Source organism: Nestor notabilis, unplaced genomic scaffold (assembly GCF_000696875.1).
Source record: "Nestor notabilis isolate BGI_N333 unplaced genomic scaffold, ASM69687v1 scaffold10584, whole genome shotgun sequence".
Lineage (NCBI taxonomy): Eukaryota > Metazoa > Chordata > Aves > Psittaciformes > Psittacidae > Nestor > Nestor notabilis.
Genome location: NW_009926066.1, coordinates 77,382 through 103,889, shown reverse-complemented (window position 1 = coordinate 103,889; position 26,508 = coordinate 77,382). Strand labels below are relative to the sequence as shown.

General features: G+C 41.0%; 1 protein-coding gene across 1 annotated transcript in view; it reads left to right on the top strand.

Moving 5' to 3' along the window:
* The window catches only part of PDGFRA (platelet-derived growth factor receptor, alpha polypeptide), a 24,841-nt gene extending 606 nt beyond the window's left edge, over positions 1-24,235 (top strand). The window contains exons 2-22 of the mRNA XM_010013350.1: positions 875-1,189; positions 4,221-4,484; positions 5,203-5,333; positions 6,735-6,906; positions 7,009-7,198; positions 7,722-7,837; positions 8,298-8,424; positions 9,398-9,591; positions 10,040-10,134; positions 10,245-10,377; positions 14,401-14,505; positions 15,188-15,298; positions 15,572-15,725; positions 16,831-16,997; positions 18,141-18,256; positions 18,833-18,955; positions 19,567-19,678; positions 21,457-21,556; positions 21,678-21,783; positions 22,487-22,722; positions 23,747-24,235. Of these exons, the coding sequence (XP_010011652.1) occupies positions 875-1,189; positions 4,221-4,484; positions 5,203-5,333; positions 6,735-6,906; positions 7,009-7,198; positions 7,722-7,837; positions 8,298-8,424; positions 9,398-9,591; positions 10,040-10,134; positions 10,245-10,377; positions 14,401-14,505; positions 15,188-15,298; positions 15,572-15,725; positions 16,831-16,997; positions 18,141-18,256; positions 18,833-18,955; positions 19,567-19,678; positions 21,457-21,556; positions 21,678-21,783; positions 22,487-22,722; positions 23,747-23,894 (3,215 nt within the window). The 3' untranslated portion in view covers positions 23,895-24,235. The remainder of the gene's footprint in view (positions 1-874; positions 1,190-4,220; positions 4,485-5,202; positions 5,334-6,734; positions 6,907-7,008; positions 7,199-7,721; positions 7,838-8,297; positions 8,425-9,397; positions 9,592-10,039; positions 10,135-10,244; positions 10,378-14,400; positions 14,506-15,187; positions 15,299-15,571; positions 15,726-16,830; positions 16,998-18,140; positions 18,257-18,832; positions 18,956-19,566; positions 19,679-21,456; positions 21,557-21,677; positions 21,784-22,486; positions 22,723-23,746) is intronic.
* The last annotated feature ends 2,273 nt before the right edge of the window (positions 24,236-26,508 follow it).

The following is a 26,508-nucleotide window of genomic DNA, read 5'->3' as shown; positions in this document are numbered from 1 at the left end:
TCGGGATGCCTGCTGCTGGTTTATTGCACAGAGCCCACTTTCACACCGCGGGCCTAAGTGGTTGTTTATTGTGGATTACCCTGTCTGTTTTGTTCAGGCCATTTGACAGACTGAAACAACAAATCTCATTCCCTGGTGAATTCCCTGTTTTTTTTAAGGTGTGGATCCTCTGATTTTCCTCCTGGAGTTGGACCCACACCAGCCCACATAAAATTACACAGGCTTGCAAATCTGAGCCTGTAACTGGAGATTGCCTCTGAAAACCAGTGCCATCTACAACATCTAGTCCATTGAATTGCGGTTTTATTTGGCTATAAACTTTCTCTACATTTGGGCCAGAGGCAGACCTGGTACACAAATTTTCGGTCTAAGCCCCTGCTCCGACCCTTTGCAGAAACAGAAGCCAGATGAAAAATGCTGGTGCTGGTCTAGGGAAGTGCTTTCTAACTTTCGGTTGTGAATTTACTCTAAGGCTGACAGAACTGCTGGTTTCCTGACCACTCCTGTTAAGGAGCTGTAAGATGCTGGTGGCTCAGGAGCCAGGGTATGGGATCGCTGGCCTGCAGCAAAGCCCTACCCACATCTGGGGCTGGGAAGATGAGGTGTGGATTGGGAGCCATCTCTAACTTCACTTCTGTCTTACACCTCTCGATTTGACAAACAGAAGTCAGCAAGCAAACTTAGCATTTCAAAAGGGAAGCTGTTTGCCATCCATTGAGCAAAGCTCAGGCTTTTAACAAGGGTAAATTTCCTTCGGCATGTCTGAAACGGTCAGAAAAACAGCTGTCCTGGATCCACTCTGCTTTCTTTCACATCCTTGTGCTGGGATTGTTCTGTGTGTGTTCATATGCTATTTATTCCTGTCTTTTTGCAGGACCGTTCCTAACATTTTGCCAGCTTCCTCTGCCGACTATTGTTCCCAATAGGAACGAAATGGTGGTACAATTGAATTCCAATTTCACACTCAAATGCTCTGGAGACAGCGAAGTGAGCTGGCAGTACCCAGTGACTGAGGGAAGCCACAAGATAGACATTAGACATGAAGAAAACAACAGTGGCCTCTTTGTGACGGTGCTCGAAGTAGGAAATGCCTCGGCTGCTCATACGGGCTTGTATGTTTGCTATTATAACCACACTCAAGTGGAGGATGGGGAAGTGGAAGGGAAGGACATCTACATCTATGTGCCTGGTAAGTGGAGTATGCCACAGCTGTACCCCACGGCTTGGATGGGAGAGCTGAACCATGGATGCTTAAAAGAGGCATATTGCTTATGGCAATTTGCTGTCAGAGGAAGATAAATGACTCCAGGGCCATTTCCTAACATGTAAATCAAAAACAGCCCCTGTGAGTCTGTGGATCTGATCCTTTTTCTGTTGGTTTTCACTTGTTTGGTAACAGTTTTAGTTCTCAAGAAAAGGGATGAATTCACACTTAGGAGCCGAGGTCTTTTGCCAGCCAGGGGCAGGGTAGTAGACATTGGTGGCCAGGTCAGCTCAGCTGTGGGCTCATGTCCAGCCTCAGGTTTGCCTGGCCTCCATGTGGAGATTAACGTCAATGCCAGTTCTTTCAGGGGTGACTTGGGTGGATGTTTTGGGATGTGTACTGACCAAACCAGTGCCGTGTCTGACGCTAAAGCAGTTGCCAGATGAGGAAGGCCACATCTTGTTCTAAACCTGAATTAGGTGTGAACTGAGAAAGGGAAAAAGCTCATGTGTGCACAGGGCCTGGGAAATGTAAAGCAAAGGAGATGTCTTGGGGGTGGCTGTCATAAGGGAGGGAGAAACAAGAAGTGTTGTTGTTGCTGGTCAGTCTGATGCAAGATTAAAAACATGGTGCTACTATGCAGTGCCCTGTAATTTTCAAAGCAAACACAGCCTTCCCAGGCCCTGTGCTGCCTTTCCCTTTAGTGGTGGAAAAACTGTTGGACCTGGAAGAAATGGCATGCCTTCTTTTTGGAAGTACCTATCCCCAGCTTTGGTCTCCGACCCCCTTGCTCTGACTGGAAATCTGTTTAAAGGCTTTTCACGCTATCCTCGGAATGAAGATCTTTATTGTCATAGCTGAGATGAGCACCAGAGGCTGAGCCACAACCAACTGCCTTTGTAAAGCCCTTTCTGGATGTTTTCTCAGCATTGGCTGGGGTTCAGGGGATGAGTGGCACAACTGTAGGGCCATGAAAAATCAAGCCAGTAGATTTGCAGTAAATACTTTGAACAGGAAACGAAAGAGAGAAGAGATTGCACATCATCCTGCAAAATTGCAGTATGCTGTGAGGGAGATGATATCTGCAACTACAAGGAAAACTGCGGCAGAGGAAAACGTCAGGTAGCAATAACAGAACTGTTTTAAAGACTATTTTGCAGTGACATGAAGTTTTTGCAGTTTACAATGTGTGATTCCAGGACAGCGATTCTTCCAAGACTTCTTCTCCATTTCCCATAACAAATGTAAAAGCATTTGAACTCGTTCCTGAAGCAAGAAGTTTCGGTAGAGGCTGCAGGCTTTGGCATGTGTATCTCAATTTCCAAACAGGTCTAACCAAATCACCAGAAGATGTTGTTGGTGTTAAGCAGTCTTGTAATTCACTCAGTGAAGGAATATAAAGGCAAGAGATGGAAGATGTATTCAAGAGGGCTTTTTGGTTTGTTTTTTAAAAGCCTTTAGACATCAGCCTACCAGATTTGCAGGGCAGAGTCACCCTGTAATTTTTTCCACTCACTAACTATCGAGATGTCATAAATGCAGAAACATATCCTTTTCTCCAAATTATAGAGAATGTTTCTGTTTCCACTATAAACTTTGTCTTTGCGATTGTTTTTCCTGCGATGAATTAGGAGGGCAATGGGTGGCAGCAACCCACTTTAGCCAAGGAGGATTACATTGAGACTTCACACAATATCCTATTTTCATTAACAGCACACAGAAAACCAAACTAGGTGAATCCTGTTTCTGTTTTAAATTACAGTGGGAAAATGAATACATGGAGTTGGCAGCATCTTTGGGACAGAACACTGTGTTTGGAATATTGCTACAAAGAGCCTGCCAGTGCAGCAGAAAGTCTATTGTTGGAGGGATTTGAATTGCTGTTTATTAAATTTTGCTATAAAGCTTTGCACAGAAGCTCCAGGCTAGCAGGGATTATTTGTTTATTCCGAATGGCCGAATGGAGGTGATTTGAGGGCTATGCTTTTTAAGTTGGCTATGTTATCCAATTATGTTTTTAACTCAGACTTTAGCTTGGCTGCGTAGGAAAGTTGGCATGTATTTTGTTGACTTTAAAAGAAATAAAACTACCAGGTGTTTGTTTGCTTTTTTTCTGGTTGAATACCATATTTTGAAAACCACATGCTGTGACCATAATTAACTATGTTTCATAACTGTAATGCTGGACATGTTAGAAATGAATGAGGATAAGTACCTTGAACTATTTTTGATGAGATGTGGCTTTAATGGTGTTCAGCATAAATAACACGCAGCTGATTTCTACTTTTTGACATGGGAAGTGTTTGGAATTTTTTCGTGATTTTTTTTCCCCCCAATTATATATTGGTTAGGAGACAGCTACTACTACCAAAGGGAAAAAGCCCCAAACCCTTCACTGAATGAGTGATTTGTGCCAATAAATGGCAGGATCTTTAGTAATTTTTTGTGTGTGTACTAAATGTTGCACCTAAGTGCAAAATACTGTGTCATAAAACCAGCATGTTTAAGTCCAAATTCTTCCCTGAGATGTTTCCTGTACATATATCTTGACAGAGTTGTCTGTGATAAAGTGAATTCATCTTTACGTTAGTCCCCAGCAATTGCATGAATGTTTTCATACCCAGAAGTGATTTTCTTGGTTTTTGTAACTTAAAATCCTTACGCCCTTACTGTAGGAATACGTCAGAACCAAGTCTAAGGGGATTAATAATAATATTTAGTATTTTGGGGGGGAGGGATCTTTTCTATTTTTCATTCTGCATCCTGAATTGTCACAATAGAGCCCAAGTCCTTTCCTGTTTTGTGCTTAGGTCAAATGTCTCTCTACATATCATATCAAATAGCAAAAGTGAGATACTGCATGCAATTACCGTGTGCTACCTTCAATCTCTGATAAAGTGGGCTAATGAACGGTATTATTTTCAGTTCTGATCTGTAAGTGGTCATTAATACCCAGTTCTTGTACATGGACTTACTACAAACAAGGCAGTGTAAAATTACCTCTTGTTTTTTACAGACCCAGATATGCCTTTTGTCCCTTCTATACCAGAAGACCAGTTCATCCTAGTAGAAGAAGGTGATCCCACCGTTATTCCTTGTCGGACAAGTGCCCCAAACGCTGAAGTGACTTTAATTAACAGTTTAGACAAGGCTGTCTATGCTTTCTATGACAGCAAACAAGGCTTCATAGGGAATTTCCCTGCAGGCTCGTATACATGCAAAACAATGGTTAAAGGTGTGGAGTTCAAGTCCGATGAGTTCCTCATCTATATTTTACGAGGTATTTATTTTTGTTCTTAAAAAATTCTGTAATAATGTTCATCCCAGTTCTTTCCTTACACTGTAAGAACCATATTAACATCAGCATCACAGGGTTATATTGAGTATTTCCCCAGTGATGAGATCCTTGCTCCTCCAGCAGCATTCCCAGTTACTTGGTTGCTAATTTACTTAGTGGTCACATACAGTTTTGATGAGAATAAAGTGTCCTTAACTTTATCTCATCTCTTACATGGTTGTAAGAAAAATCTTCTGTAATCCACGTATTTTCATTTTGTTTGCTGAAATGTAATTTAAAAGACCGGTGTTTCCCAGGGGCTTCAAATCATAGGAGTTTGGATAGTCTGAAAAACAGTATGATTCAAATATTTTGAGAACAAGGTTTTTGTTGGCTAGCAAGGGATTTTCAAAGACAGTCACTGGTTTGCAAAATGGGAAATTACTTTTATACTGAATGCCTTCTCACAGGAGAATTGGAGATAGAAACTTCTAATCGAAATTTTATGCATGGATCTTTTCTTTGTGGGATTGAACTCAATGCCTGTACATTTCCTGCTTTAAGCACAAATTGTTTAAATGAGTATAAATAAGCAGCACTTTCACTGAATTTTCCAGGTAGTTCCTCAGTAGGGGAAGTGAAACAGAAATCTCACTCCTGAAATTGCACCATGTGAAAACTGCATACTTTATAAAACTAAATCTGCTCTCTCTTCTCCTAGCTACTTCACAGCTGCCGGTTGAAATCGAAGCACTCAAAACTGTCTACAAAACAGGCGAGACCATCGTAGTGACTTGTGTGGTCTTTGACAATGAGGTGGTTAATTTACAGTGGAATTATCCTGGGAAAGTGGTAAATCTCTCTCTGTTTTTTATCTATCTATCTATCTATCTATCTATCTATCTATCTACCTTTTTTTCTTTGAATGTTTGTAGTTACTTTTTGGGGAGGAAGCTGGGGTTGTAAAATACTCTTCGTTTCTCTCAATCAGGACAGCTGAGGAGAGAAAACAAAGTAATTTACTTCTAGGCTAACACAAAAGATATTCAGTCCCTAAAGTTAGAATTTGTTGTTAGCAAGTATGAAAAGCATGAAAGGATGGTTGAGGTATAACCAGGAGTCCATCCTCTGAGGGAGGAATGCTGTCTCTCAGGTCTTCTGCTGGTTCACAAAAAACCAAAAGTTGTGGAAATGGAAAGATCTAGGAACATGTTGGATGTCTGCATAAAGCTCTGCTGTTGGAGGTCTGAACCTCTAAAATGGTTTTCTTAAACCCTGGATTCTTGGGTTTAACAAAGGGTGATGAAGAATTAAGTCCATCGTCTTAATTGTTCCTTATTATGCAGGTGTAAATTAAAATTATTCTTACGGTCAGTGTAATTACTTACTAATGAGTACTGTCTAGTAAGAAAACCTGAAAACTTTTGGAGAACCTTGGACATTTTCTAACTGGTGTAACATGCTTCTGCACTGAAAATTTTTATTTGGTGAAACTTGGTTAGTCCTGGCCAAAGGAGATTTTCAGAGTACCCATGTAAAAAGTCTTGTCACTGAAGGAATGGAGTAGTTGAAGTGTACTTAGTTGTGACCCCAAACCCCAGTTGTTATTTAAGTAGGTTAAGAGACAAAGAAGAAAGATTATTTGAGAAGGTTTTGTTCTATTTTCCATGTTACACACCATAATCTCTGCTATATGCCACCTTTTAAAACTAGCCCTGGCATATTTTTTGTTCCAGCCTCTCATGGTGACACGGTCAACAATTCTCACCATCCTTTTATTTGCAGGAGTCTTCTCCTTGCCAATAAATTCTTGTTTTCAGAGCAGGCAGAACATAGCATCAAGCACTGATTACTTTTTGTTTCACGGAAGGGGTAAAAATTCACCCTACTTCATGGGAACTGACCAAAGAAAAGCCAAGTAGCTTTTATGTATGAGGAGAAGGTAGCGCATAAACAGTAAAGTGCTCTTTCAAGCTGCTCATGCAAATTCAAACGGAATTAGTTTTGAGTGAACAAAATATGAGCTCTCAACCTCCTCACCCTTCTGTGCCTGCCTGCAAAAGGGTGTATTTTTATAGCACACCTTTTGTGCCTGTGGCTGAAAAATACATCTCTGAGTAAACAAGCTTTCTGCCATACAGGGTGTATGTAGATGGCTGCTCTCACTCCTGTCATCATAGATCCTTAGTGGTGTCCTTTCAGCTCATTTACTTAAGTAGGGTTTTTTTTTTTTTTTTCTTCTCCAAACTACAGAAAGAAAAAGGTCTGATAAAACTCGATGATATTAAAGTCCCATCGCAGAAGCTGGTTTACACCTTGACCATTCCTGAGGCATCAGTGAAAGACACAGGGGATTATGAATGCACTGCTCGGCATGCAACCAAGGAGGTTAAGGAAAATAAGAAAGTAGTCATTACAGTTCATGGTACAGTCTGATTTTAGTGTCCAAAAATTATTAACACTTTGGAAAACACTGTTCTTGATAAATGCTGCACAGTGTGTTTACACAAGGCTTTTTCATTTGCAGACAAAGGCTTTGTTCATCTGGAGCCTCAGTTTAGCCCTCTGGAGGCTGTCAATCTACACGAAGTCAAAAACTTTGTCGTTGATGTGCAGGCATACCCAGCACCAAAAATGTACTGGTTGAAGGACAATGTGACTCTGATTGAAAATCTTACTGAGATTGTTACTAGTTCCAACAAAATCCAGGAAACAAGGTAAAAATACTCTTCTGACTCTTACTTTGCTGTATTGACTTGAGTTTCTTCCCCAGAAACCTAGGCACTGCTGCTGCTCTCTCTTTCCACCTCAGTTTGTTGCTTCTTCCTCAGTGGCATTTAAAAATAATTTCTTTGTTTTCTACTCTAACAGGTGATGACTAGTCTGCCTCTGCCTTCATAACATCAACATCTCCAAACCATAGATACCTTAATTATTGAGCACTAAGCCTTTTCAGTCCTTCCAACGTGTCTCCACACCAACAAGTTCTAGCTTTTTCCAGTACTACCAGAGGCTTTGTCAGATCCTTGCAGAAATAACTGTGTCCACTTGTTTCTCAGTTGTATGTTGGTAGTTATTTACCGCTTGAGTAGTGACTTCAGTTGAAGGCATGCTGGAAATGCTAAATGTCACTACATTATAATCTTTACATACCCAGATTACATGTTGCACTAAATTGTTTTGGTTTTTTTTTTTTCATGCCTGCTTTAAAAATTCAAACAAAACCTTTTGTTTCTGCAGATTTCAGAGCATATTAAAATTGATCCGGGCCAAGGAAGAAGACAGTGGATACTATACTTTGGTTGCTGAAAATGAAGATGAGATTAAAAGATACACCTTCTCCTTGCTGATCCAAGGTAAGAATCCCCCCAGACTCTTGCCCACCAGAACTGATGGCACAGAGAAAAGACTTGATCCACTTACACACTGGATTGCCCAAAGTATGGAGATAAGAACGGTGTGAACTGGGGTGTCCAGAGGAGTGCATGTGTGCCGAAGCACTGGAGATCTCCTACCCCGATCCTGCCTTTCGCTTCTGTGCTGGCCTTGAGCCAAAAAGAAACTTTATCCTCCTGCCTAAGTTATTCCAGCTGACAGCAGGGATGGTAGCTCATTTAGTATGGTATGAGGACGTGGCATAACCACAGCGCTTCCTTTCCATGGCTCTAGGCTAGGATCCACTCTGTCCTACAGGAGATAGGGACCTCCTGGATGAGCCTGGGTCTCTAGCTGTTCCTAAGCTGTTTTGCTTTATTTGAAATTTCAGGCTGGTTTTTCTAGACCCTGACAAATATTCTAACAAATTCCTGTTCCCAGTTCCAGCCTTGATCTTAGACCTCGTGGATGACCACCATGGCTCTGTGGGTGGGCAGACGGTGAGGTGCTTGGCGGAGGGGACCCCTCTTCCTGATGTGGAATGGCTGGTTTGCAAAGACATTAAAAAGTAAGAGCAGTGGGTGTTTCCTTATCTAAAATGTGACCTGTGGTGTCCTCGATTAGCATAACATTATAGTTACAGTACCGTGTTTTCCTCATCAAGCACCAGTAAGCTCTAGATAATTCTTTTCTTTTTAAATTCATGTTGTTCACATTTCAAGAGAGGTTGTCAGTGCCTTTCTATTGCTTCCTGTAGGAGAAGACACAATGCACCAATTCAGGAGGTTTCTCTCTTATCAGCTTTGTGTTCAATAAATGAACTCAGCAGATTGCACAGTCCCAGTTTAAGTAAGGATCTTGAGAAGTAGCTATCCCTCAATTCAGGGAGTTCTTATCATTGTGCAGGTAGCTCAGTCTGCCTCATTTACACTTTTACATGCTTCTTTTTTTTTTACTTGTAGTTATTGCCTCCCTAATTATAATTTTCACCTTCAAAGTATTTTAGACATGTGGAGTAGTTGCTCTGATTCTTGCTAGTTCTAGGCTGTTTCTTTCTGTGGCTGCTGGGAGGCTGTTTTTTACCTGGGACATTATCCACCAGAGAGAGGGAGACCATGCATGGAAAAAGGCTAGGAGCTCTGGGCACCTCCTAGCTGTGTTCTGCTCTCATTGTGATAAAATCTCTTACTGCCTGGTGGGACAGCTGTACTCCTAGCCCTGCCCCAGCGACTCTTGTACAGCATTAAGGATCCAGTACTATAACTCTATGGGATACGTAGTGACAGCAAGGTCTGCCTATACCAGGTCTTCTGGTGTGCACTGTCAAGCCCTCAAAGCAGCAGCAGTAGTGAGGATCTGAAGACAAATTATTCTGAGGGAAGAAGGGTGCAGGCTTTTCACAGAAGTCATCTTAAGCATTTCTGGTCTTTAAAAAGATTGTTGTCAGAAGGAAGTTATAGGGAAAGGTGATTCTTGTTCTTTACTCTCCTTTATCCATACCTATGCCCAGCACTCATTTCCCTTGTTATTCTTCTTGGCAGGTGCAGTAATGACACCTCATGGACTCTTTTGACTAACAATATTTCTGATATACATATGGAAGCCCACCTGGATGAGAATAACATGGTGGAAAGCCAGGTGACGTTCCAGAAGGTAGAGGAGACCCTGGCTGTGCGATGTGTGGCAAGGAACGACCTTGGTGCTGTTACTCGGGAACTGAAGCTTGTGGCTCCCAGTAAGTTTGCTTTGTCCTTCTGGGAAATTTCAGCAGCCAGTTTGACCCCTTTCTAACACACCCCAGTTCAGCCTTAACAGATAAAAATATTGATTGTTGCAGATAAAAACAACTGGAAATGAATTTTTTTCCACCCTGGCTCATCTGGGCGTGAGGCATTCTACAGGTTTTTATGGTGCATCTGTTTTTCACTTGTTATGTGGTTCCATGATTCATTTTATCATTTTATGGCCACAGGCTATGGGACGTTCCTCTAGACTATCTCTTCTTTTGGTTTTGAAACAGGAAGGCAGAGCAGCTCTGGGCTTGGAAAGACTTCACAGTCACCAGCCTCAGGAACTGCTCCTGTAACATCTGCAGGACACGGGAACTGTGATGGGTGTTTTATGTGTGTGTCATGTTCCTTGTGGCTCAGGAGGAAAACATGGTCTGTCTTTTTACTCCACAGCCTTGCGATCAGAATTGACTGTGGCTGCTGCAGTCTTAGTGCTGTTAGTGATTGTGATAATTTCATTGATTGTCCTGGTCATCATATGGAAACAGGTAACGTAGAAAAATATTTTGGTTTGGATGCTGAGTCCTGCTGGGTTTTGATCTGCTCTGAGGTCAGGCACAGGACTAATGGTTGGTTTTGCATTCAATGTGCTTTGCAGAAGCCCAGGTATGAAATAAGATGGAGAGTCATTGAATCTATCAGCCCTGATGGCCATGAATACATTTATGTGGATCCAATGCAACTGCCTTATGACTCCAGATGGGAATTTCCTAGAGATGGGTTAGTGCTAGGTAAGTTTCCTCTATGGGACTAAACTCATCCTTCTCTGGGGAGAAAGACAATTAAGGACAACTCTGAGGTCTCTGCTACCGGGTTTGCAATGTTAGTTATGGCCATGATATCCAGAACCTCTCTGTACCTGTCTGTTCTCCTCAGTTCTTCAGCTGCATCCTTTCTTCTCCTACAGTCGTGTCAGCCTTGGGTTCCTTGTGTTAGTGTCTCCCGTACTTCAGTTTCAGCTCTCCTTGACAAGCCCTGTGTGCAGTGCCCACTTCCACATGGCTCTGGGGGCCTCTCGTTCACTTCTGCTAAGGCACTCACAAGAAGTGCATCAGCATTTTTAATCTGCAAGACATTTATATACTTCTGTGCCTTTGAGGCCAAGGGAAATCTGCAAGTAGTTATGCAGCTTTATTAAAAGTATTTTTTAAATTATTAATCAGCACTGTGCCTTTATGGGTGCTGTGTAACTGCATAACTTATTCTTACGGGTACTGTCCTTCTTCTTTTCCCTTCTGCTTTCTTGCTTTGTTATACCTGCACTGGAGTTTATGCAGAATTCAGTTGTAATTGCTTCTTAGGGGCTGGCCCAATCTGCCATTTGTATCAATTGAAAGTGTAATGATTATAAACAATTTTAGTGTTCTATCTAGTCACTGCTTTAAACATACAAGCCTTCCCTCTCTTGGAGGTATCTGTGCACTAAGTTGTATCATAGAATATTTGTTGTTTGATACATTTTAAGAAAAATACTCTCCTGGTGTAATTCCCCTTCCCCATTACAGAGAAAGAATTGATGTTAATTCTTGAAAGAAGCAGCACAAAAATTTCTGGTTCAGGAATGATGTCGTTTAATTACATTCATATTGCTAACTGAAAACTAGAGGAGTGTGAATATTTAATGGAGTTATTTTATGACCCAGGCTTTAATTATATGCCTAAATAGGATTTGTCAGATCTGAGTTGTTAACAGACCACCACTGTGACTTTGTCTCCCTCTGACTCATGAGCATCAGCCTGCATCTGTCTTCCTGTTTACAAGTACATTCAGGATAGTTGGTGCTTTAAAAACTAATGCTGTATGTCCTTTTGACAATCTAGATTGTACAAGCATTCTTCATGACATGGTTAACATTTACCCATTGGCAGTTTTGCCATATGAAATGCTTGCTGGCGTTTTTTTGTTTCTGGGGCTGATAATTCTGGTTTGTGTGGGTTTTCTCTTATTGAAGTGGGAGATTGCACCAAAGTAATTATACCTTCAGCTCAGGGAGGCTCTGAAGCAGGATACAAACCCGTTTTGGCTCAGTCAGACAAGCATTTCCCATCCTTGCTGTGTAAGCCAGCTGTCATTTATTTGTTTTTCTAGCTAGTAGTGCCTGGAGTGCAGTGCTGTGTTAAATGACAACTTTGAACATTGGCTGGTTGGAGTTTCAATTGATAAATTTGGGTTACACTGCAAATTTCCCTTTGCTATCACCCCTCCACAATGCATGTAGTGTGCTGCTGTTGAAAGTACTCAACAGCCAGCACAAGACATTAGTAACAGTGTGAAAAATGTGATAACACAGTGTGCTGTTTGAATGCCACTGCCTTATCCTGGCTCTGCTGAGAAGTGGTGAGGTCCCAGCAGGACCTGGACCTCCTCCTTTGACAGAGATGGCAGAGGGCACAACCTTTTGAGGAGTGGAGTCCAAGTGCTCCTCAAAGTCAGGATCTTGGGCTGGCTGTAGAGAGGGGGCAGAATTGTTCCCATTCCTTCCCAGCAAGCCACCCATTTGTTCTGGTGGACTTAAGAAAATGAAATGCTGGTCTGACACAGAATCGGACCCATCCCTGTTTCAAAAGGCAAGTTAAGATTCAAGATGCACAGCATTTAAGTATGTGATACCTAGTTTCTCATGAGTCTAGAAATCGGATGGAGATTTTGAAGCCTGTCACTTTCAAAATAGACCACGAGAGTTATGGTTTAATTTGGGCTAGGCTAATCATCCCAGTTCAGCTTTAGCTGAAGAAGCATCTGGTTGAGAAGGTTGTGTTTGGAACAAATTCACAGGCTTCACCTTTGTATTTGTGTGCCCCCGAGCAGAACAGCACTTCTCTGTCAGGCTAAGCAGATGGGTGCAGAAGCTGAAATAGCTCTCACCCCCAGGTGCTGTTTCCTCACTAGTCTGAGGAGCCTTGAGCTGTTGCTGTGTTTGCACTGTCCTTCTGCAGCAGAGAAGCAGCTTTGCTCCTCTGGTGAACAGATCACAGTGGTGCCATTAGACTAAGAAAAGTAAACTAATGCTGTAACTTCGGGGTCCATTGAAGGCCTAGACATCAAGAATGTGATGGCACTACAGATGCCTCCAGCACTTGAGCAGTCAGTGCCCACCTGACTCCAAATTTCAAGTGTAAAACATATGAGGCTTGGACTATGTCTGCGGAGAGGGGTGAAAAGGGGAAATAGCAGTGACTCTTCCCTGCCACACTGGAAGTGCTCTCACCGTCTGCATGTGCACCCCAGCTCAGCAGAGGTGATGGAAAGGGAAATGTGAGCCTCATGCTCAGCTGACAATATGGTTTGGGGAGGAACTGGCTTGTGAAGACAAGAAGATCAAGGAGCATCAGCAAATGCCATTGCATTCTGAAGGGCTGCATCCTGCCATATGGCTCCCAGACCTTTGGTCTGAAAAGTTTCAGGGGCCAAATTTCAGACTCAGGTTGTTTGAGTTAGTCTGAAATTTAGTGGGCAGCTTTCTCACATCCTGATTGCGAAGAATAACGTTTGGAGCACAGGAATCTTGAAAAGAAATCACATAGCTTTTGTGTGCATGACAAACTGCATTGTCATAGCCTTGGAGAGGTTCTTCAGTGGTAACCCAGCTAAGCATTTTTAACCATTTCTTGTGCTTGTTAATGATGTAGATATTGTTTAGCTGGAAATTTTTTAAAAAGCATGTATACATAAAAGTGCAGGCTGTAGCTAGAGGATAACACAAACGTATGACCTTGTATGTCAGCTAACACCTTCAGAAGCATAAACTGTGGCAAGTTCAAACTGCAAATGAACATCAAAGACAAAATGCCATCTATCTCTGTAGTAAAAGTCACTACTTGTTTTTTCTGTGCTGGAAGTTAAAAAGTAACATAGAATAAAATAGAGAGCTTATGAGAAATATGGAGATATCATGGCATCTGGAGCTCATATACGGATTTGTTCACTGAGTAAGTGAACTTGCTCTTCAATATGGAAACTATGAAATATAATATTTTTGAGTGTGTGTGTGCGGTTCATATTTTTCTAAAGGCTCACTCAATCTGTATGCAGTTCTTCTGCACACTGTATCTATATCAGGAGACAGGATATGATAATCCAGAATTTTTGTCTAAATTGATCTGTGGGAAGAGTAAGCTGTGTATAAACATTAGCTGTTTCATTACAGCACTTGGAAATTTGCAATAAAGTTTATTCCAGCATATGAAACACACTTGTACATTAAACTTCAGAGAAGTTTCCCCTCATATGTGATCAACATGTATTTCAGCTTCTTGCAGAACACTGATTGTCCTGCTTGTCTATTTCTACATGTGCTGTTGATGTGATTTATTCTATCTTACTGCTAGATGTATCCAGCCTTGATATAACAACCCAAAACTATAGCTAAGGAACCTGACTCAGATTTTTAAGTAAAGGGCACAACTGTACTGTAGTCAAACGCTGACTGAGGCAGAGAGGCAAACTTAAACCTAGGAGAATCAATGATTAGAAAGGACACAGATACGAGATGAATTTGAGTGAGTTGAGCTCCCATGTACAGGCAGATGTGCTTCTGATGTTTGCTTGCTTGTTTTTATTTAAGAATTGTACTTAATGACAGCATTTCATATTTGCCTTTTCTGCATAACAATAGTGATAACAATAATACCAGTCTGGCTAAGTGAGTGTGCTCTTTCCACACAAGAATCACAACCAGTAGAGGAATGGCAGTGGGAAATGAGGTGAATTGTTGTTATTTTCTGAAATATATAATGCTTTCCTTTGTGTTCAGGTCGAATTCTTGGTTCTGGTGCATTTGGAAAAGTAGTTGAGGGGACTGCATATGGATTGAGTCGCTCTCAACCAGTGATGAAAGTAGCTGTGAAAATGCTGAAACGTAAGTTGTCACAGTTCCGTTTCTCAAGGTAGGTAGGGCATGTTTCCACAGGGTTATTTAAACATTGCTTGTACATAAATAGATTCCCCATATCTGAAGTTGAAAATGAACTATGGAATGACTGAAGTTTAAAATTATACTTTAGATTGCTTCATAGCATTTCAAGATTGAAAGTACCCAGGCTTCTGAAAACATCCAAAGTTTGATTTTAGCTGTATGGACCATAGCAGAAAAGATAAAATAACCATGAATGTTTGTGAAAAAATAAAGCTACACAACAAAAGAGAAATAGACAGGTTTCATGTGAGAATCTTCAGCTGACTGAAGATTTCCCAGTTCATGACAGCTGAGAATGTGATGCAGTGATGCTTGAGGAACCATGAGGAACTTGCTTGTGTTGAAATGAGCAGCTTGTAAAGAGCTTCTGTGCCACCTGGGCAATCCTCTGTTCCCCTGCAGAGGGACAAACAGACTGGGTCAGCTATTGAGCTGCATCAAGTGAGTCCTTTATTAGTGATTTGTGACTCTTCTCTAAGTCTAAGAAAGCCCTTTGTCAAGTAAAAGACACAGTCTTCAAGAACCATGGTAGCAATGCTCTAATGAGGCAAGCAAGGAGAAAACGTTTGTTACTGTGAAAAAGGTGATTGCTCTCACTGAGTGTCTGGTGTGGTTTTTTCTACAGCTACAGCTAGATCCAGTGAAAAACAAGCGCTCATGTCTGAACTGAAGATAATGACACATCTTGGCCCCCACCTGAATATTGTGAATCTGCTTGGGGCTTGTACAAAATCAGGTGGGTTTGGCTGACAGAATGAAGCTGTGCCGTGGAGCCATCATTCACTGTTTAATAAGCACACACATTTCAAGTAAAGGATTTAACAATAAATATGAAAAAATAAAAGGTTTCACAAACCTACTTGATGTTTGGCAGTAGTTGCAGTCATAACTTAGTAAATAAAAATGTACTAACCCACAATTTTTATGGTTTATATTCTATTTTCTACTGGTTTTAGAGGGTTTTATTAGTATTATTATTTCAATGCATTATTTTGTTTTATTTTATCAGGTCCTATTTACATCATTACCGAATACTGCTTTTATGGTGATTTGGTGAACTATCTGCATAAGAACAGGGACAATTTCCTGAACAGACACCCAGAGAAGCCAAAGAAAGATTTGGACATCTTTGGGATGAACCCAGCTGATGAAAGCACAAGAAGGTGGGGAAAAAAATAGTAATGACCTGCAACATAAAGAAATGTCATTACTGACACTTACTCCATTCCTCTTGTTCATTGGCTGAAAGCCTTCCCTAATTCTTCTAATCAGACTTTTATTTACTAAGTTTCATAGATCTAGAAAGGTTGCAGCACTTTTTTTCAGTCTTCCTGACATGTGCCCTGGATTCATGTTTCCCCTGTGTAGAATGCCTGCAATTGCAGGATCGTCATTGGTTCTCCATAGACATCCTGAAGACCCAAAACCAATTCCTGTTAATAAAGTATGGCCCAAAGTTCTTTTTTTCTGTAAATACATCCTTTTGCCTCTACCCAATCTTAAAACGTAAAGTGCTATTACTTGTTTTCCTTGTTTCCCTGCTTGGGGAATTTCTGCTGTTTAAAACTATTTCCATTCAAACAACTTGACAGAGCTTGTTGTCCAAGCTCAAGTACTCTCCTTTATCTACCAATGGCTTAGCCAGTCTCAATAGTTTCCTCATGCTTAATGTTCATCCCATAGCTTTCTCCAGATGATGGTGAAGGAAATTTGTCATCATACATTCAGCAATAAGGCAATATCATAAAATTAGCCAGGATTCAAAAGTTGAACAGAGATTCCTTCAAAAAATCACTCAGGCAAATAGCTCAACTGATTCAGGAGCTGAGTACATCCAGGACGATTCACCTGAGCATGGGTTTGTTCAGAAGGACTGGATTTGATGCAAACTGTCTGAGTGAATGAATTACATCTGTCATTCTGAATACCTTCACCTGAAAGCCCAAGTAATAATAATACTTGAATTCAGTGGGATTTTCAGATGTTAGACAATATATGTTTACATACTTAACCATTTTCAAAAGGGCAGGTTCAAAGCACTCGAATTTGTCTGCAGTGATACCTGGTAACATGTACTAATATGTGACAATACACAGTTATATTACAATACATGATCTTTATGTATTCTCCACCAAGAAATCAGCTCCTGTATTTCACAGCAATGCAACTGTACACCATTAGAGAACTGTTAGATCTACAGGATGCTGTGGCAGGGAAGTCACCTGGACACCACTAGCTGACACACCTATGTTTCTTTTCCAACTTCAGTTATGTGATATTATCATTTGAAAACACTGGAGAATACATGGACATGAAACAAGCTGATACCACTCAGTACGTGCCAATGCTGGAAAGGAAGGAGGGATCTAAATACTCTGATATTCAAAGATCTGTGTATGATCGGCCTGCTTCATATAAGAAGAAATCTATGTCAGGTAATCTAGAATTGTCTCTTCTGCATACATCATTAACACAAATAATTCTTACATAAATGCATAGCTTGGTTTTGCTCTCTATGGAAGTAAACTATTCATCCGTGTTCTGCAAGCATGCAAGTATAAGCTGTAAGATAAAAGCTTATGCTTGTGTTCTTTGTGCTCTGGGGGTAGGAATTTATGTTCCTGGAGCAAAAAGGTCCAGTTGGGTATTTGCTTCTGTGCTGAAGTGTTGAGTGGCTGTGCTCTGCAACAGGGCTATAGGCATTTTTTGGAGGCAGTGGTTCTACCAGTCTTGTAGTTTGCAAGATTTTGAGTAATAGCAATGAACAACAATAATAGTAATTTATATTGCTCTGTTTCCACTTACATTTCACATTAACTGACACTTACCAAATGCAGAACACTCCCAAATACTTTCCTGGATTATGTAATGAAGATAATGAATACATCCCATTCCCTGGCCCTGTTCTCAGAAACCAAATATGCTTTGCTTTAAAAATAGGCACTGTCCCTTCTGCCTCTAGGCCTCAGAAGCTGAACCATATCCAGCCCCAGATTTACATCGCAGACTAATGTACTCATATTGTGCCCTAGGACAGTTGGGGTAAATGAATCACTGAATTGTGACTGGGTTTTTTCTGACATCTTTCATAAAAAAATAAGAACTGTTGCCACAGAATTCCTGACCCTTGCTGCTGGTATTGGATTAGTCCCAGTGAATACTTGCTGGGAAACATAACAGTATTCAGCAAAAGTAAATGGATAAGAATGTACATGCACGCACAAAAACCTAATGAAGGCACCACCTCTAAATAAATGTTTTTGTACCACACACTGAGTATTGTAAACAACCTCTGTAATGCTTCAGTGAGCTTTTTAACTTCACTTTTTCCTGTAGTTCTCTGAGGAAAAAAATACAGACAGGAGAAAACCCAAAACTTATATTTAATACTGGTTGTTTTTAAAAATGCAGTATGTGGCAGTGACTGATGAAGACATTACAAGTGGTTAGTTATTATGAAAAGACTGGTTTGGTCATGGTACTCTGTTAAAATCATCAGCTTAGAATCACAATAGGTAGGGGGAAATGGATGCTGCATTCACACTCTGAAGCACAAACACATTTTTCCTTCTCAACAGAATCAGAAGTCAAAAACCTTCTTTCAGATGACAGTTCAGAGGGCCTCAGCCTGCTGGATTTGCTGAGCTTCACCTACCAGGTTGCACGGGGAATGGAATTCTTGGCTTCTAAAAATGTAAGTAGGTAAAAAGTAAATAAAATTGAAGAAAGTGTAAAAAAGTCTTTGTCTCCAACTGTGGTTTTCAATTTAGCTTCTGAAAACACCACACAATATAATATTCTTTTTGAGGCTGTAGACAGCTTTCTTACTTGCCTGGCAACTGACATCGCCATGGTTGGAAAAATCAAAGCAGCAGTCAGTCCTCCTGTTGCAGCCATGACATTCATGGAGCCAGGGTGCCAGAGATGGTGGTGGATCTAGGCAGCGTCTGGGTGGAGGGTACATACAGCCACAGACTAGCATGGTCAAGAATCATAGACATAACATTACTACGTGATGGGTAGAAAGGGAAAGGCTGGCATCATTTTTATCTCCTCCCCACTGCAATGCATCCGTATGAGCCCTTGTGGGTTCTGAGGACTGGTGCCTCCTTGCCCTTGTTAGCAGGGCAATACAGGTGCCTGTTCAGTAGAAGGCCTTCCTAAGATTGTGCCCAGAAAGTCAACAGATCTTTTTTCAAGGATCTTTGCAAAGGAAATGGCCCTCATGGAACTAGCACGTCCTTGAACAACTTCATTTCTCTCCACACAGTGTGTGCACCGTGACTTGGCAGCTCGTAATGTCCTCCTGGCTCAAGGAAAAATCGTGAAGATCTGTGACTTTGGGCTGGCTAGAGACATCATGCATGATTCCAACTATGTCTCCAAGGGCAGCGTATGTACTACTTAATCTCCTGAGCTCTGTTTTAATTGAAAGGAGAAGTGTCAGTTTTAAAGGCTGTTTGATGTTCTTGCCATTCAGTGCTGGTTACACTAATTGACCCTTGGGATGAACGTTCTCGAGAACAATTTTTCTTCAGTTCATTAATTCCTGTAACTTTCTTAATTCCACCTTGAAGCCAAAAAGTACTTGGCCACACTTAGTACTTCACAGGCTGATATTTTAACTGGCAAGTTTTGTGACTGGATAAATTATTAAGGAACTGTCAATATGATATGGAGAGTAATGACATGTCAATCAATGATATAGACTAGATCTGCAGTGCCAGCTTTTGTATCACACCTTCAATCAGCTTGGTCATTTGCTAGTGATAAAATGAATAAAGTTACTGGTTAATTAGGTTCTGTGGGGAGCAAATAGTAGCATTGCTTATAGTCCTGGTACATCTGTGCTATATGAAATGAAAAACAAACACTAGCCAGGTTAAAGCAACTTTTCTTATTAGAGAGAAGTTAATCCTGGTTACCAAACTTTACAATTGTAATGGGAAGCATTTCTTTAATGACTAATCTGTGTTGTTTGGGGTTCCTTTCTTTTTGTTCCAGACTTTCCTCCCAGTAAAATGGATGGCACCTGAAAGCATTTTTGACAATCTGTACACAACATTAAGTGATGTCTGGTCTTATGGCATTCTGCTGTGGGAAATATTTTCTCTTGGTATGTACTGTGAACACTTTCCTATGTGTAGTGATTAAGCTTTTTCAGTTCAAGCTGTCCTACATAACGTATTTAAAATTCTACAGTAAAAATGTATGTGTGAATCAACTGTTATTCTTCTATATGGGGTTTCAGATCTCAGAGTTTGGTGTGAAGTGAAATTTCCATACTCTCCCAAAGTTCTCTTTAGATTTTTTTTTTCTGCAAGATACTTTTTTGCTTGCTAGAAAACTTAAAACAATGAGTGAAAAGGTTTAGTGGAAAAGAATTGATGTGCTGGGCTAGGATGGATTTTCTGGCTAATATGAGAAGGAACATGTTTCCCACTTGCAATGGGGTGCCTGGGGCTGCAGCCCAGCCCAGTGGCTGGTTTGAAATAATCTCTTCATGTATGTTTCTTTGTCCCATTACTGAATGAAAACAAATGTCAATCTTCTGGGATACTGATTTCTCGTTTCCAGGTCAGCACCGTTCACACAGTTGGTTTATGGCAGCGTAAAGTGGTTATGACAATGTATAGCAGTTACAGACAATGTACAGCTCCCAGCTGGGAACAGCCTGGCTCTTTCCTCAGCCTCATTAATTAGCCTCCCAGGCGGGTGGCTGGCCTGCTTCAGTAAGTGTGCATTGCCCAGATTTATTCTCGACAGAATTAAGCATGCCTGTATGGCATCTACTGCTGCCCCACGGCAACCCCAAGCCTAATGTTATTTTCTAGACTAAGTTGTCATATAGCTGCTTCTCAGAAAACAGCAGTTCCACTATTTATGGTATTGATTACTGTAATCTCTGGGTATCATAGCATGCTGTAAATAACCATTCCCTGGCATCCTTGGGAGGCTAGGATTGCCATCAGATAGCTCTGGAACTAAGGAACAGCAAAGACTGTGCTTCACTGCCCTACCATTATGGAAGGTTCTGAAGCCCAGTTGTAGGTGAAAATCCTGCTTTTGAGAGGGCTGAGGTTTCTGGAGTAATATTATAGTATGCCTCCTTCACCCAAGAATGATGATCTTTCTTGGAAAGAAAAACATATGCTTAGCAGTGTTTGTTAGGAAGGTCAACTTCAACATCTTGCTGCAACACTGGCTTCAGCTTGAATGATCCTTTTACACGTCAGTGGCAACCGAGGATGAGTGCAATGATGTCTGTATGCTGCAGCCCCAAATGATCATTTAACTGTGTCAGCTCAGAGTCTAGGTCCAAACTTTTCAACAACCCATGTACATGACAGGATAGCTGTTTTCTAAAGCTAGCTGCCAGGTGGGAAGACTTGGGTATGGAGGGGACTGGCTTACACTGAGGCTTAGCCCTTACAACTGCAATGAGGCAAGTAATTTGGGCCATGTCACTCTCAGCTTTCATGCAGGTGCCAAAGGCAGTAAAACCAGACAGAGCAAGTGACTTGCCTAATGTTGCAGAGAAAGCCAGTGGTAAAGCAGAGCTATGATCTCAGATATGCCAAATGCAGGCTGGTGACCTGATCCAGGTATCATCCAGCCTCTGTGCCCAGTAAATACATTCTATAAACACTGTAAAAGTTTTTTTTCCTAAGTAGTACCTACTTCAGTCTTTCCTAGCCAACATTTCACATCAGGGCTTAATGTCCTGAAGTCATTAGCTTTGATATGAAGCATTGGCTAAGAAAGATTAATTTTGATGGCATGTCAAATTATAATGTTAACACATTTTGACATGAACAGCAAGACAGTATTTGGGAATTCTGCCATAGACAGTCAAGTATAGAGTAGTATTTTTTTCTTCTCTTTAATCTGCAGGTGGCACACCATATCCTGGCATGATGGTCGATTCTACTTTCTACAATAAGATCAAGAGTGGATACCGAATGGCCAAACCTGATCATGCTACTAATGAAGTGTACGTGTGCATTGGGCTTTTCCACACCTGGCTAGTCTCCAGACAATTTTGGCTTTAGTTTCTGTTTGGTTACCCACTTTCCTTTACCAGTTGGTTAACTTGGTTTCCATCTTATCTACAGGTATGAGATCATGGTGAAGTGCTGGAACAGTGAACCTGAAAAAAGACCTTCTTTTTACCATTTGAGTGAAATTGTGGAGAGCTTGTTGCCTGGGGAGTACAAAAAGGTTTGATCTTTGGAATTTTCTCTGTGTTTTTTATATGCTGTTTTAGAGGGAATTGCAAGTGTTGTTCCAGCCATGAAAGCCATAAGTACTGAACTGGTACACCCTAACTTATGTGAATGATGTGATTTGGACAGGGACACTGCATGTTTCTGTATGCAAGCTTACTGAGAGAAGCAATTCTGCAGTATTAACTGGGAAGCAGAACTCTCCATTTCTACTTAAATCCTCCCAACTCAGTATTTCTACTGGAAAATGGGTTTTATGTATTCTCACTGGATTTTCTAGGCAGTGAAAGAATTCTAGAAAAGGGACTTATCAACCCATGTGTATTATCTCCCTATCTCCATCTTTGGACCCTAACACCAGGAGGTTTTTCTCCTTATACTTTTGATACCTCTGGACAAGCTCTGCCTGCCCCATCATTCAGAGTTTTATTTTCCTGCCTACCTTCACTCCATTCCCCTCCCCTGCCCCCTTTCACACTTATTAGTCTGCTTTGTGTGGCCACACTCACTCCTGCATCATCCAAACTTACGTGTCACTTCTCCCTTCAAATCATTTGAAGGCACTGGGCTTCTCTATCCAGTGTTGCTGGCTTATAGGGCAGAATATTTGCTGGGTTAATGAATCACAGCTACTCATCTGAAGAAAGGCAGACTCAGTGAACAGCACGTAATGAGGGGTTTGAAATGAATATTTTCAGAGCTATGAGAAGATTCACCTGGACTTCCTGAAGAGCGATCACCCAGCTGTCACACGCATGAGAGGGGAATGTGACAATGCTTACATTGGTGTCACCTACAAGAATGAAGACAAGCTAAAGGACAGGGAGAGCGGATTTGATGAACAGAGGCTGAGTGCTGACAGTGGGTACATCATCCCTCTGCCTGACATTGACCCTGTTTCTGAAGATGAGCTTGGCAAAAGGAACAGGCACAGGTAGGTGCAGTTTACAGATCACGTAGCCTATAGTCACTGTTCAAGATCATGTTTGGCAATGTGCATTAACAATTTTTAGCATCCTACTTGATGAATGTTTTCCTTAGCTCTGTTGAAACTACTTGTTGGGAAGGTGACACGTAAATATGGTAGTATGACTGGCAGCAATGTTTCCAATGGGAAAAAATTATTCTGCCTCTTTTGTGACTGTCAGTGGGAGGGGACTGTTGGTAGGGTGATCCTGTGTGTCACAGGGGCTCCATTGCTATCTTGGCCAAGTCACAGTGCCTGTCTGGTGGCTCCATGGGCACATTTTGTAACATATCTTGCCCCTACGGCTCAATGCCTTGGAGCTGCATATGGGATCTCAAGTGATTGATTTATTCTGTCTGAGATTAGCTCCAAAATTTGGGAGAAGTTGTTTTTAATGCCAGTCTTCCATGGTATTCTTTTCTTTGATGGTAAAGTATCCAGGACTTTTTACTGCTCCCTTGCCAGTTTGTATAACTGATTCCACTAGAGCACTGCACTGTGTAACCTTACTGTTATTTTTACATTTGATTTGTTTAATTCAGCACTTAATTCATAGTATATAAATTAACAACCTAGAAACTTCTTTTTTTGATATTCTTGCACAATTTTTGAGAAGGCGGTAAGTCCCTAAGAAGCACTACTCATATTAAGATTTATTGCCTCTACTATTATTCTTATTGTTTGTTATTTTATTTTCACCTGTCCTCCCTAGATTTACCAAAGTGACCTATTGTCACAGCAGTGTCATCAAGCTAGTTTTCTAAGTAGTCTCTGTCAGAGAGCATGTGTACAACCTGCTCCTTTGAATTCCAAGGTGGTTCTTACTTTTGAGATACAAGATGTGTCATGTCTTAAGAAATGGGCTATCAGTCATCTAATTGTGTCATGTGTCAGAAAGCATGTGGCAAGGTAGTGTTCAGTCCTGCTAGAGGCTGGAGTACTTAGCCACATTTGCCATGTATTTTATTTCTGAGGTGTTTGTCTCTTCCAGTTCCCAGACATCTGAAGAAAGTGCCATTGAAACTGGTTCCAGTAGCTCTACCTTCATCAAGAGAGAAGATGAGACCATTGAGGACATTGACATGATGGATGACATTGGGATCGACTCCTCAGACCTGGTGGAGGACAGCTTCCTGTAACCGCACAGACACCTTCCAGCTCTGCACATGGGGAGCTTGCTGTGTCATCTGTAGAATTCCGCTCCACAGAGAAAACCACTTTATTGCAATGCCAAGGATGTGAAGAGGAGGTGGATTTGTACAGAGAAACTCCTGGTGATGGGCAGAGAAATCAGCCCGAGTATGAGTGAAAGAGACATGTCGAAGATGGATTTTTTAGTGTTGCTTCTTGCAGTACTTGAGTAGCATCTCAGTGTTGTTTGCCATTTGAACTGGTAGGAGGACGAATCAAAAGGCCACAAACAGATGAGTTTTGTGTTTCAAGGGCATTCATATGACTTTGAGGTATCAAATTTCCACTGCAGCAATACTTCACCATTGTAATTATGTAAATAACTGTTTACTCAAGGATCTTTTGAGGTGCACGTTGAACATACGCCATGGATTTTAGAAGAGTCGCTCATGAATTTTGTGTACTTCCTCCCTCAATCTCAATGTCAGCTGCTGTTGAACTATCATGTGAACTGAAGAACATACTAAAACCACTTTTGGGCCAAAAAGGCCTAAAACCACAAGGGACTCACCGGTACTACAAAACATGTTACTTTTTACCATTAATGCAAGTAAACAGGAATAATAATAATAATAATAATGATAATAATAATTAAAAACCAGTCTATAATAGGTGTTAGAAACCTAGTAAGTCTTTATTAACTATAGAAGATAGCTGTTTTCAAGATAATACCACTACTGTTTTCAGTAACACTAAATGTACATTTTACAATTCATTGTCCTTCAGTAAAAGCACAGTCTTAAGAAACTTTTTTAAGTACAAGGAAAAAATTTATGACCTGAAAGTTATGGTAACTGTTCTGGTTGCTAAAACTAGTTTAACATGGAGAAAAATTTAAGATTTTGTTTTCTATCATCAGCTGAGTAGCTTTTCTAATCAGATATACTAGAAGCAATTATTGTCCTCTGATTAAATGAGGTTCTAAATATTTAAATGTTTTTAAAAAAATACGTTATGCCAGATTTCCAAGGTGCTGCAGAATAGAAGATTATAATAAACCAGCACCAACATGCCATTATTATAATTGTATTTCATGGGTACTCAAAAGAAATCTTATCCTGGGTTAGCTGTGAAGAATTGGTTTGATCTTTGAACTGTTCAAAGAACAAAGTCATCTCTCCCAGTCTGGAACTCAAGTTTAAACAAGCAGAAATAATTCTGCAGCAAATACTCCTGTCTTAGTTTTCAGGTTTAAACAGGAATAGAAAACTATTATCTTTGCAGATTGTAACTGCAAATTGCAATTGCTTCCAAGAGTGTTTTTTTTTTTTTTTGAAGAAAGAGCATGAACGTGCTCTCAGCCTGCAATACTTGGGTTTTTTTGACACCACTTATATGAACAAAGTATTACGGTTACTGCTATCACTGTACAATGTGTTATTGAGATATGATGTTTTGGAAGACTTACATGTGAAAAATGGTACATCACTGCAAAGGGCTCCATCCTTTCTGGTGCTCAACTTTCAAACTTAACCTTAATTCAGTGTGATAAGTGTCTCGCTGGATGTGCTCAGCCTCTGGCCTGACACAACCAATGCAAATGCAGTGCAAACTCATCCCTGTGTTGCAGTATTTTTCCTAGGAAGCGGAAAAGATGGACCAGCAGTGAGTGACAGAACATGCTGCCATGTTAAACTACAGTTTAACTTGAAATGGCCTTTAGAAAAGCTACACAACTCCCCTTGACTTCACTTGTGGACAGTTGTGGATCAGATGAAAGCAAATGTAATATTGTCAGCGTTACAGGCAAATAATTCTGGGTCTGGATTTCAAAATGTCACCTGGCTGAGGCCACGTACAAGCATACAACTGATGTGAAAACAGGACCTGAAGTAAGGCACCCGCATTTTCAACCCTGATGAAAGACGACAATCAGAAGGAACCATGAGTGATGGCACATCCTCTATTTCTTGCAGTCAACAAATCAAGACCAGCTGTTCCTTGGAGCCATGCTTTAGCCAAACACATCACTGAACTCTGTACGGGGACAACTGTGAAACATAAAGACTCCTGATACAGCCAGGTGAGACACTGTAAAGTCTCCCTCCAGCTATGAACTATGAATTGAGAAAACACAAATTGTCTGTTGGATATCCCAGATATCTGAATGGCCACTTGAGACCACACATGCCTTAATTTGCATGTGTAGTCATTACAACTACACGTTCGAATTAGGCAAGCAATTTCACCTGCATTTTTTGCACATGGCCGAGGGTTCTTCAGAGTTTGAAAATCAGCCCCAGCATGTTTTATTATACCAGTTACTGGAATCTAAGGACATTTTCATGTAGTCTCCCCTTCCCCTCACTGGTTTCATTCTGTATCTCTCAGTGCATCTCCAGGGGGGCTAGACCCTAGTGGTGGACGCGAACCAGCCGGCTCACTTTCTGATGCATGATAATGTTGATTCTCCATCCTGTCATGGGTATTGTATCAATGAACTGCATCTGTGCCAGGGGTCTAGCCAAACCCAGATCACTGCAGGCTCGGAATCAAATAAGATGGCCTGGAAACTGGAATAAGAAGCAGAGGAAGAGAAGGGATTTACTAGAGAGGGAGAAT